Source organism: Alosa alosa, chromosome 14 (genome assembly GCF_017589495.1).
Source record: "Alosa alosa isolate M-15738 ecotype Scorff River chromosome 14, AALO_Geno_1.1, whole genome shotgun sequence".
NCBI lineage: Eukaryota > Metazoa > Chordata > Actinopteri > Clupeiformes > Clupeidae > Alosa > Alosa alosa.
The window spans coordinates 33,411,697-33,424,401 of NC_063202.1; the positions used below are offsets into that span (position 1 = coordinate 33,411,697).

The 12,705-nt window shown below is 38.9% G+C and overlaps 1 protein-coding gene across 4 annotated transcripts in view; it reads right to left on the bottom strand.

Annotated features, from left to right (window-relative positions):
* dhcr7 (7-dehydrocholesterol reductase) overlaps nt 1–12,705 on the bottom strand; it is a 58,351-nt gene that overhangs the window by 25,342 nt on the left and 20,304 nt on the right. For all 4 annotated transcript variants that reach the window (XM_048263351.1, XM_048263352.1, XM_048263354.1 and 1 more), the window contains exons 4-6: nt 11,122–11,212; nt 10,738–10,951; nt 7,312–7,516 (exon numbers count right to left, since the gene is read on the bottom strand). In XM_048263351.1, coding sequence (XP_048119308.1) covers nt 7,312–7,516; nt 10,738–10,951; nt 11,122–11,212 — 510 coding nt within the window. The remainder of the gene's footprint in view (nt 1–7,311; nt 7,517–10,737; nt 10,952–11,121; nt 11,213–12,705) is intronic.

Here is a 12,705-nt window from a genome sequence, read left to right on the forward strand (position 1 = left end):
CAGTTGGAAGTTGCATGACCCTCTCTTGCCTGCTAGAAATTGTTCAATGACCCTCCGACAGAATTGTTAAAAAGACATGACCTCCCCTGCCAATTGTCTTCCCGCCACAGCCACACACTTTGTGATAACGTTCTTAAATCAATCTTTCCGTGAGATGGCATGCTACCAGTCCTTCCTTTTCAAATGTGTTGCGCCTGTTTGCACAATTTCACAAATAATCATATGTGATTAATAGTATGACAAATAATCCCTGTGCACGGGACCGAAACAATGCATGCCAACTTTTTCCGTGTTTATCACGTATTTTAACTTTCCCCGCTGTCTTGCCGTTTTAATGTTTTTTCCGTAGAATATCCCATATTTTAATACTCTCATAACAGCCCTGCCATCGGGCCTGTCTCTGTGTTGCCCTGTTGCTACCCCTTGCCCTTCCTTCCAAAAACAGATGTCTTCAAATCATCGTTTTCCTTGCTTGAAGGCTTAACTTAGAGTGATGTTAACCTATTTAAGTTTAACGGCGCTGATTGTTGTGAGAGCACGATTCATTGGCGCTTGCATGTTCGGCCTTATGCCCACGCGGCGCACCTGAGGCTACTCAGCTGCAAGATAAATAATTTCCCCTGTTTGTATGTTCACTACAAGTTGGCCTACCATAACTTACCAACTCTGCACTGTAGACTGGCTATTTATATTTTTCTGTGAAATAAGCAAATGTATTTGTTCAACTTTATGAAGCAGAATTACACATAGGGTACTTGGAACATAATGCATTTGACAAAGGACAGATGAATGTTGCTAGTGACAAAATATTAACTTTCAGTGTTTTACGATGTCTTTGTCATGGGGAAGTGTTTTCCCCCATGCATTTATTCTAGGTTACTGTCAGTGACTGCCGTGGAGATAAGCGGGTTCTGTGTTTTCGTTCATGTCAGTGACTGACGCGAGAGCGGGGTCTGTGTTGTGTTGTGTTAATTTATTTTCATTGGGCATACCGTGCCGTGCCGTCCACAGCTCTTCAGTTCTGACAAAGCCAAAATTACTCCTTTTGAAACAATGAGTGCAGGAAGCGCGTTTGTATGGTTATATTGCTTGACGGGGGGGGGTCCCAAGCAGCTTTCAGCCATAAGGCTACTTTGAGAACATTTCAATTCACCCGACACTAATATTCAAAATGTTGAAAACTATTTCGGCATAGGCTATAAAGCAGTTTAATTAAATGGAATGTTAGTTGTAAACAAACGAGCTACTTGGTGAGGCTTGGCCTCACAGATCTTTCGTGCCTTAGATGGCAGGGAAAAATCTTCACAATAGGCCTATTAACTAACCACCCGATTCACGTTGGCTGGGGGGAAGGGGGGCCATCAGACAATTGTGCCCAGTTAATCCGGCCCTTCCCCCCAAAAATCACACCTTCCCACCTCAGCTTAAAAGAAGTCAAGAGGACTCCTTACTCACAGACCTATTCACAAAGCTGCGGTTTTGAAATCCTATGCAGCTACAGGAGCTTCCAATCGTGAGGAAGCAATTTTGCATTGTAAGCATAACTAACATGCAATAACGCCGCCAACAACAACCAAAACTAGGCTAATCATTGTCAACATGTAAATTAAATGTAACATTATTGTGAATCAAATTAAAATGTTCTCTTTTGCAAACATAGGCATAGTAACAGAATAATTTAATAATGTTACAAAGATACTACATCAATCTGTATGTTTCATTGGGCTACTAGGCTATTTGTTTTGCCTTGATTCATTTAGGCTAGGCCTTTTTATTCAGGGCCATATTCACAAAAGAATTTTAAGGCTAAAAGTAGCTCCTAACTGGCTTAATTTAGGAGCAACTCCTAAAAATAATGCATGTGTCACTCCTAACTTTAGGACTCTAATTTTTCAAAAAAGTAATTCAATAAGCATTTTAGACCTAAAAGTAGCACCTAAGTCTGGGACAGCTTAAGTCGAGAGGACTCCTAACTCACTAAGACCTATTCATAAACAGCTTTTTTGTGGCATTTTATGTTGCGATGTTTTGAAATAGCCTATACGCAACAGGAGCTTCCAATCGCGAGGGAACAATTTTGCATTCATAAAAGGGATGCAATAACGCCACCAACAACAACCAAAACTACTCATTGTTAACATGTAAATGAAATGTAACGTTTCATTGTGAATCAAATTAAAATGTTCTCCTCTTTGCAAACGTAGCCTAGGGATATGGTGACAGATTAATTTAATAATGTTGCAAAGGTAGGCTACTGCATCAATCCATAGGCCTATGTTTCATTAGGCTACTAAGCTATTTGTTTTGCCTTACTCTTTATTCATTTAGGCTAGGCCTTTTTATTCAGTTATTAATCATCTTCCGTCCTTCAAGACTACTTGTGTGGCGCGCGCATTCTCCGACCTGTCACCTGTCAGTCATCATCGGAAGAGAGGTGTTTGGAATTCCCGCGTTACAATCGTCAGCCAATCAAGGTGGTCACTTCAGACAAGCTCGTGCATGAATAATGACGTCATCCATAGCCACGAAGACTCAGTTTAGGAGTTGTCTGAAAGGCTTTGTGAATAACTTTTAAGAGAAAACTCCAATCTAAAATCTTTAAGTGCGATTTAGGAGTAGCCTACTCCTAGTAGTAAGATAAAAGCCTTTGTGAATAGCCCACGGCCCCAGTTATTCATCATCTTCCGCCCTGTGTAGCGACGCATTCTGAGACCTGTCACTCATCATCGTAAAGGGAGGTGTTTGGAATCATGCCAGCGTTACAATCATCAGCCAATCAGCCAATCAAGGTGGTCACGCTTGCCCATTTACCCAAATTAATGGTCGAATATTACTGATGATCATTGTTATTTAAGAACACACAGTGTGCATAGGGTACCAAAAACATCTTGCTCGTAAAAAAGCATCATAACGCACATTCTGGCGGGTCTGTTATTTACTGTAGGCTGCGCAAACCACATGCCTTTATTTTCGGCAAGCCTGCATTCATTCATTCAACCTTTATTTATTCTCGGAGGGTCATTGAGGGAAGCCCTCATTTTCAATGAAGCCGAAATTACAGAAGGTAAGCAAAGCTCCCACAAACAAGACAACATTCGAGGCCTTCTGTTGAAGAATTTTATATAAAGCCTGCGCTGACAGTAATCCTCCTGCCCCTGATAGGCCTACCACAGCTGTGGATAGTGTGGAATGTTCAAGTAATAACACAACCCAATGTGTGTCTCAATTGTCCCCCGCTGACCACCTCACACATTTCTCTAGATTTTGCAACGAACTTACATGACACAATGCCATAAAATATGCCAGTTTTAGGACACAGAATAATGTTTGTAATGATACCAGGTAGGCCAGGTATTGTCGAAGGTGCATGGTGAAGTGAAATTCTTACTTTGGAAAACAAACATTTGCCGATATCATCGCCGATTATCAGAATATTGCAACAGATTCTGTGTTCTGGACTGTAGGTAACTTGTTAAGCCAGTGGTTCTCAAACTTTTATTTCATTCCCCACTTTGATCAAGGGGCATGACTGATGATAGTGGAGATAATGTGTTATCCCAAGGCTTTTGCAAGTCAGCATCTTCGACAGTAGTCTATTAAAAATATAATTTTCGATGTCCCAAACGGAGAGCCATACTTTATTGTTTTTAACGATCTCTATGCTACTCACAAAAATTTAGGCATGGGGACATGATGAAGTAGGTTATCCAACTGTCGTGTGTTAAATTATTGTGATTACGAGCCAGTGGTTTTCAAACATTATCGTGACTCGGACATCTAACTAAATGCAACAGGCTCATATCGTCCCTCGATTCGCAAAAAATGAGGACCTGTGTTTTGTCAAATTGCAAATAGCTATTCGTTTTAACTATTTTTTTTTATGATAGTAGCCTGTACAAAAAGCACTTCATACTATCTTAATCTTGGAATATGGGGAGGGAAGTGGCGTCTACAGTCAGCCAAATATGAATGTAATTCTGTGCATAAAGCAGATGTAATTGTTTATTGTACAGAAAAATAAAAATGACATGTCAAGCAGTCAATTGACTACATTGCAGTCAAGAAGTAGGGCAAATTAATTTACGAAACCAAAACGTGGGTCATAGTTGTCTAAGCCTCAATTGCGTAGCTTGTTAAAAACGTCGCCAGATAGTATTAAATCGGCAACAACATTGTTTTCTGCAGAAGCCTACCCAAGGCTACAGATTAATTCTGAACAGTTATTTCTCTACTGGCTCAATTAGGGGCCTCATGTACAAAGCTTGCGTACTCACAAAAATGCTGATATGCAACAACCTATCTATAATGACAACTGTAGACTTATTAGAGGATACAAATTAAAAGGGAATGTAAAACCTATTGCCTACACATATTGATAGAATAGATAGGCTGACTAATAAGCGCGGATATAAGCTATATTTTCCTTAGTGTGATTGACTGCATAGGATACATTTGACTTTCCTCGAGTAAGCATTCGCATTATTGTTGTCACACTTGTGTGCAAATATAGGGATATGATCTAGAAATCGTAATGTTGTGGCGATGTGGCCTGGATCAACTTCGTTTATTCCATCTCGAGTGCACGATGCGTGGTAGCCTACTTGGACACGATTGATTTAATGTTTTATTAATTAATGCAGTTGCGTTGTAATGGTTCAAATGCATCAAACCCAGTTATGCGAACCCTGTCACCTACTTGCAGACTGACCGATAATTCTGCCACAGTCTCTGACCCTATAGCTAGCCACTGCTTCGCTCTGCCACTACTGTTTTGTTATTGATTACAGATGATAAAGATGTAAGATTCTTTCCATTTCGTCGGATAAACACTTCTACCTCGCATTCGCTGGAGATAGCCTAAACAATTTTTTTTTATTATTAATTTGATGATTTCAATTATTAAACTTTGGAGCAGGTTCGAGTATGAATGGATCCATAAATGAGTTTTCATTGTTAATAATAATATTGCGCGATAGGCCATTTTGTCTTTGTGGAGGTCTGCGCTCTCGAGTGGCCTTCTAGTTAGCATATTAAAATGAGTGTGATTGAGGGAGAGAGGGTGGAGTGTAATGCTCGTGCATGTACGCTTAATTTCACGTTAATTGGGATGTACAAAGAAAGGCTGCATGGAATGCTGCGTACGCACAGTTTCATACATCAGGATTTTTTTGTGCGTACGTTACTTTTCAGGCTTGCACGTACGCAATGTTTTAGTATGAAATCCACGCAAGTCTTTGTACATGAGGCCCCAGGTCTTTGCAGCCTGGCGACAGACCTGTGGCTCTGGGCTCATCCCTGTTCAGCTCTCTCAGAGCAGTTCATGTGCCGGGGGCCTTGAATGCTGCGGCCGACATCTTGTCGAGAGGGGGCCCACATCCCGGAGAGTGGAGGCTCTAGTTAGCTTCTTCCTATTCACAAAGGCTAACTAGCTTATGTTTTTTTAGTTTCTTATAATATATTAATTATTCAGTTAGCCTATACATAATCCTCACATAACAATCTTCACATGCTATTACAGATGTATTACATGGTCCTAAACAAATTGTGATTATATTATACAACAATTGGGTTCTATGGAACTATTTATTTGTTTCTGATTGGCCGAGAGACGTTCCATGAGTTGGAATATCTCTGGACATTTCAACTCAGACTTTGCACAGCTAATAATAAATCACTCCGCTATACAATGCGAAGATTTGACACAATGTTCTCATCCCAGCTCTCCACTATTTCAAGCAATGGGTTACTCCTTAGCAAACCATAACAAAACAATGCTTCACCACATCTGTGGATTAAGCCACACAGTCAACTTAATGTAAGTAAGATAAACGAGAATGCTAATTGTTCTCAGCATTGCCAGCATAGTGTATTGTGTATAATATGATTGTCACTTGGAGGAGACGTGTAGATAACTAACGTTAGCATAGTTAGCTAACCGCTGCTAACGTGCTAGCATCGTCACGTCAGGCTGTGCACAGTAGTGTAACATTTATTCACCATAAATTCATAAAGTTGAGTGGTTCTGCAATGTAGGCTATGTTTCCGTTTTTTTGCAGTACCATGTCCCTTACATGACATGGCCCAGTGTCCTTGTAACATGCATGCAGCAAACCTAGATATGAATGTGATTTCAGCCCGACTTTCCAATTTTCTTTCAAGAAGACACGTAAACCACAAAGACCAGTAACGAGGGATCTGGAATGTTGGTTACCTAGCAACCAAGACGCTGTCTATTGAAAAGGGAACTATTTTTTGATGCGTAAGAACGATGTCGAAATTAACATTTTTAAACAATATTGGGGTGTTTTTAGATTATTTAGTTTGTGGTAGAATTGTTGTGGGACCCAACACCCGTGGGAATATCCATGACCAACCCCACTCTCACTCGTGCTATATTGCTTAATTATATTATAGTTTACCTGTTACTGCTGAGCATCATGTAAGGGGAATGACATAATTCACAAGCGCCTACTCAGTGTATAGGTAGAGGGTGTGGCCTCATTCAGGGTTACATATGGGTATTTGTGTGTGTAGGGGTAAGGGTGGGGGTGGGATGAGCAAACATGTCATCATAGCACACTGGACATCAAAATAATAGGCGCATATTTCATTAGTAGGCAAATCTAGTAGTAAGTAGTAGTAGTTTTAAACATAGGCCTTTAGCTTAAGAGTTTCAAGCATTTTCTTCAAATACTAAATAAATAGTTAAAATACAGATAAATAATATAAATAGATAGTTAAAATATGGTAATCAACCTTGCTTCTAAACATGTTTCAAGTAAATTCTTCAGAAAGCCATCAACCTGTTTCATGGTCCTCTTTTTTTCATGAATTATTCATTATCCGAGGCAACAATTTTAACCATGTACATTCATTTCAAGCATTTTTTTTTTAGTCTTGATCTTAAATCTGAGCATGGCATTGAATTCCCTATATGTGAAAACCTATAAAAGCACATTACATTCAGGTTTTTACCTTGTACAGTCCAAAAGACAAGTGATTAATTAGATTTTGACCTGGCAGTGGTGGCCATATTGGATTTCTCCATTTTGAGGCATTATGGGACATTTTTGAGCCTGGCATACAGAAGATTTGAATTCAGCACCCTTCAAAACCCCAAAAAATGTTGTATGCCAAAAATTAACGTGATTTGCCTTTAAATAAGCACATTTTCCAAAATCCTGCCTAGTCTAACACTCTTGTTATCTAATTAAAATGCTGCTTGTTTATTTGTCTGCACCTTACACCGAAATATTTGTGCAGTGTAAAATATCCTTCTTTAATTTTCAATATTTTCTTGGGAGAACTTACCTGGAGCACATTGACTAGGATCATGGAGTTTGTGACATAACCATACAACTCCTTTTGCTTAGCAGCATAAGACAGGTTGATGAGAGTCCAAGCAATTATCCCAGGTCGACCATTAAAGAAGAGCTTGAAGTCAAACCATTTCCCAATTCGAGGGTTAAATTCAATTCCCATCATGTAATCATAGAATATGTTTCCAGAAAATTTGCTGCAGAAAAGATAGACATCATGTCAGTTTGAGTTAAGTTGAGCACAGAATATATTTTCAAATATTAATTGAATTAAAATCTATAATTACATATTCATAAATCATGCAACCTATTAGGATACCTAGCCCTTTCTATTCATTTTGTCTTTTCTTCCCCTCTATTTTCCATATTAAATGTGCCAAACTTAACTAAAAATGGAATTGAATAAAAACAAAAGACAAAAATAGTTTGGTTCGTAATTGAATTAAGTTACTTTTAAGGACTACATCCTTAAAAGTAACTTAATTCAATTATGACCAAACTATTTTTATGTTTAATGTACATTGGTGCTGATTGGTCTGATGTTTTGATGCAATTTGATTTGTTACTTCCAGTGTAACAGGCTATAGTTTTTGGATTACAGTACAGTAATTCCAAATGTCAAATTCTTGAATTTCCCCTTGAGGATCAATAAAGTATCTATCTATCTATCTATCTATGTAACATAGGCTACAGTTAATGGATTTATGCAAGGTGCTATTGTTTGAGGGTGAGCAGCACAATTGAACCGATTAAGTTTTCCCTTACTAAGGTGTCACACAAGAAACATCTCAGGATGGGTAAAAGTGCACAGCTGTGCAAGACCTTTGCAACTTTATTGTTGCAAAACATATTAAAGGAACTGGATACAGAAATAATTCCGAACTTCATCATCATCCAACCAGGCACAGGAGCTCCTTGCAAGATTTCTGAGTCAGAAAAGAAGCCCAAGAGCCAGGGACCACTCAGAAAGAGCTCCAAAAAGACTTGGAACAACAACAATTGTTACAGAGAAAACAATGGGCAATGCACTCCACCGCCATAATGTACGCTTACCCCCCAAGACTCTACTACTGAAGAAAAGCATATTGTAACTCGTTTAAACTAGTTTGTTACATAACATTTGGACAAGCCTATGAAATACTGGGACAATGTAGTCTGGTCAAATGAGAGAAAAATTAATCTTTTTGGCTGTCAAACTACACACTATGTTTGGAGGAGAAATAGCACATCACCCTAAAACACTACAACAACAGCGAAGTTTAGAGGTGGAAGCATAATGGTGTGGGGCTGTTTTCCATCTCATGGTACTGCCAGATTTCATATAGGCCTAATTGGAGGAACAATGAGGGAACAAATATAAGGAACAATGAGTGTTACTATTTACCAGGAGAATCTTGCTATCCACCATGATGAGGATGAGGACCTTCTAGCAGGACAACTATCCAAAGCATACAGCAGAGGAAACTCTCAATAGACCTTTGAAGTTCGCCTACAAAAAAGCAACCAAAGCTGCCATCTTTGCCCATATAAGGAGATCCAGGGGTAAATGTAAGTTTGCCGTCTTAACGCACCAAAGATCACAGTACCCACTCGAAGGCAGAAGACAAAAGTGTGTTGAGCAAAATGTCTGCATTTCAGACTTCTTGGTCCCCGCAAGAGTTTAACATGTGCGATAATTCAAAATACCCATGTAATTTTCCCATATGGAAAATTGCAAAATACCGAAAAAAGGTAGAATGACCCAGTCAAACCTGACTTAACATTTGTGGAAGGAGCAAAGGAACTACAGATCAGGGTTCACAAGAGGGCCCCCCTGAATCTTCCAGATTTAAGACAATCTGTTAAGAAGAATAGGCCATATTCACACCTAAATACTGGGGCCAAATAGGCTTAGTTTCATAGTACTGGACTTAGTTTCATAGAGGAAGTGTCTTGAAGCTGTCATTACAAACAAAGGGTTCTCCACTAAGTATTGAATACATTTCAATTCACGTTTCCTCTGCCCTTCCACTTAACATAACTTTTTTTATGGACTTTATGTTTGGATTCTTATATGTGTGAATGTCTTGAGTTAATACCAACGTCTGGTGAAAAGTTCATATGAATATATCCTATTGGCAATATATTTACTGAAAAGAATGTAACACTTATTTCCAAGGGCGTAGGTTTGGTCTGAGCTTTGGTGGGGACACTACCCACTAACCCCCAAAAAAAAAGCCACTCAACTCATTCACCAGCCACTATTGATATATAACATGATTAAAATGTGCTACTGTACAACTACTATCCATGATTAAAATGTGCTACTGTCCAACTTGATCTAACTATACTGTGTAGCCTACATAATCTGATTTTAATATGTACAGATATGTAGGCTATATTTAACATTTATTTTCTATTTGGTCTGTTATGAAATCATGCATTGACCCATTTAAGCACAGCTCAGTTTTAAGAAACTTAAATACATGCATGCTTAGCATTTTGTGAAAAGAAATCATTAAGGCTACATTGACAAACTCTTAACCGTGAGCTGCCTGTATATTCTCTGATTCTAATATTTACAGGCGATGTAAGCACAGCTCAGTTTTAAGAAATGCTTAAAGCCGAAAGACCATGTTGAATTTTGCTACAATTTATTTCAAAACCGGATTACTCTGGAACAACTAACTATACACGGGAATGCCTTTGTGTTCGGTAAGGTCTGCTGTTTATTCTGATATATGGCTTGTCGTGTTGCGTGAAGAGTGTGTAGGCCTACGATATTCCACCGAGACGAATGGATGTGGAGATGGGCGCAGAGAATAATTATATAAGTTATTTTTCTCGCAAACTGTTTATTACAGCAAATCATGGCTAGCTAGCACCGTTTAAAAGCTGAGAAAAGGCTCTTTCATGTGACACATGTGTGATGAGTAACCTACTTCTCGCGGAGTTTAACAGAGAAGAATGGGTGAATTTGGACGCACTTCATATGCCTTGTAGTGAAGTAAAGCTGAAGCGCTGCGCCATGCTGCGCAGGAGACTGCGGCTCACTGGTAGTTATGTAACTTCAAATCAGTGCGATTTACCCTTATAGGCTACTGCACATTACACGATCTGTACGAGATGATCCGCAGCACTGAAGTGAGAAATTATTTAACTCTTTGTGTAGAGCATGCCATGGCGCCGCTGCGTTCGGACGCCTTTTTGGTTGCACAACTACATGACTTTTAGCACTTTTACATCCCTCTCCCTATGCTACAGACCTTTTATTTATTTTCTTATTTCATCACACGTCAAAACACACACACACACACACGGAACTGTCCTACTTCAAGTTTATATTTTTGTTATTTTTTGCTTGTTCATTTGAACCAAATAAAACTTCAAATTTGTAGTTTCTTTAAACTGAGTTTTCTCATTCTAGAGTAATCCTCACCAGTCCTCTGGATTGGTTGGGAACAGGTGTGCTTTGATGAATACAAAGGTGGAGACGGAGTAACCCAGAATGTTGGTGCACCATAGCAATGGAATCCAGTTATCAATGATTATAGTTGGGGAGAACCAGTGGAAGTAACTGGCATTTGCAAGCCACAGCAGATGGGTGATGATCCAGGACTGAAGTCCATTGATCTGGTATTTATTTATGAGACCTGAAATGAAACTGGGCATGTAAATATATACTTTGTATTAAATACCATTATTTAATCATTCTTTCATTGCAACACAGTACATTTTCAGTAAGTTTAATAGCTCATTCATAATAGCCCCAGTTAAAGGGATTATTCCAAATGTATCAGAGTAGCAGAGATATTTTCTCTACCTGCAGGGGTTCTTGCCCCGTCTTGAACTCCTCCGACATAGCCAGGCAAAAACTTGTGAGTAATGTCTGGGAAACACATGTATAGCACAACCTGTTGGAGAAACAAGCTAAGTGATTATAATGATAATTGTAATCTGCAACTGCCAAATCTACACTGATGACTGTATGTGTGGTCATTTACAGTATTTACATTAACTATAATGTATATAAAACTATATGTAATTATAATTAGTCCAAAGTAACTTACTAAAAGCAAAGTAAAACAGATGAGACAAACAACTTTGAATTCATTTACACCTATCGACATATTAGACCACAATTTCCTCATCAAAATCTACAACTAGTCTACTAGATCCTATCCCTACTCATCTTCTGAAATCTGCTCTCCCTTTCTTGGACAATGCTTTGCTCCAGATCATAAATAACTCACTGCTATCAGGGCATGTACCACAGTCGTTTAAGTTATCTGTTATTAAGCCATCCCTCAAAAAACCTACCCTTGACCCTAACAGCCTGGCCAACTATAGCCCTATATCTAATCTCCCTTTTCTGTCGAAAATACTAGAAAAAATAGTGTCCAAACAAATTAGTGCCTTCTTACATATGAATAAAATCCAGAATTATATCAGTCTGGTTTCAGAGCTCACCACAGTACTGAATCAGCCTTAGTTAAAGTTTTTAACGACCTCCTCATTGCTGCCGATAATGGACATACATCAATTTTAGTCCTCCTGGACCTAGTCCTCCTGGACCTTCCTTTCCTCAAAACACATCTCAAGACCTTTTTGTTTAATGATCACTTCTCTTCCACACCACATAGCTCCATACAGATAACTTGTCTTTGTTGTATTGTTTTGTTTTTTTTGTTGTGTTTCCTTGCCTTCCTACTATATAAAGCGACCTTGGGTTTGAGAAAGGCACTGTATAAAATAAAATTATTATTATTATTATTATTATATTACTGTTCCGTAACTGACCCTAGGCAGATGGGTCAGGCCCTTGAGTCGTGGATATGCTCGAGGTTTCTTCCAATTCTAGGGAGTTTTTCCTCGCCCCTGTTACCCATGGGCCTTCTTTTCTTTTCTCTGATTGTCTAACACTCTGTAAAGCGCCATGAGACATGTGTAATGTTTTTTTTTTATAAGTAAAATTAAATTAAAATTGAATTGAAAATTGTTATAAGAGGCAATACAAAGTATCCCACTTTGACCACTATTCATTCAGACATTGCTTTAATGTTTGTTGAAACGCTGTTGCATTTACTGTATTATATAAGTCGCTCCGGTTATGATCAAAGAGGTAATTCTGTAATAGAAATCCCGTGATTTGTTTGGAAGCTGCCCTTTCTATAGCCTTAGAGAGGAAAGGTAGGAGTGAGACCAGGCCAGTTCTCCACCTGCGTGGGAGCAAGAGAAGGCTTTTTAAGCAGCAGAGTTACCTGAACCAGTTTGAATGCAGTCAGAAATGTACCAGAAGCAAGGTAAGTGTTTATTACATGTGTGATTGCTGGTGTGATGGTGGGAGATATGTCATGGAGGACGTTGGTAGGAATAGGGTCTAGTATGTTACAGGGCAATTGCATGT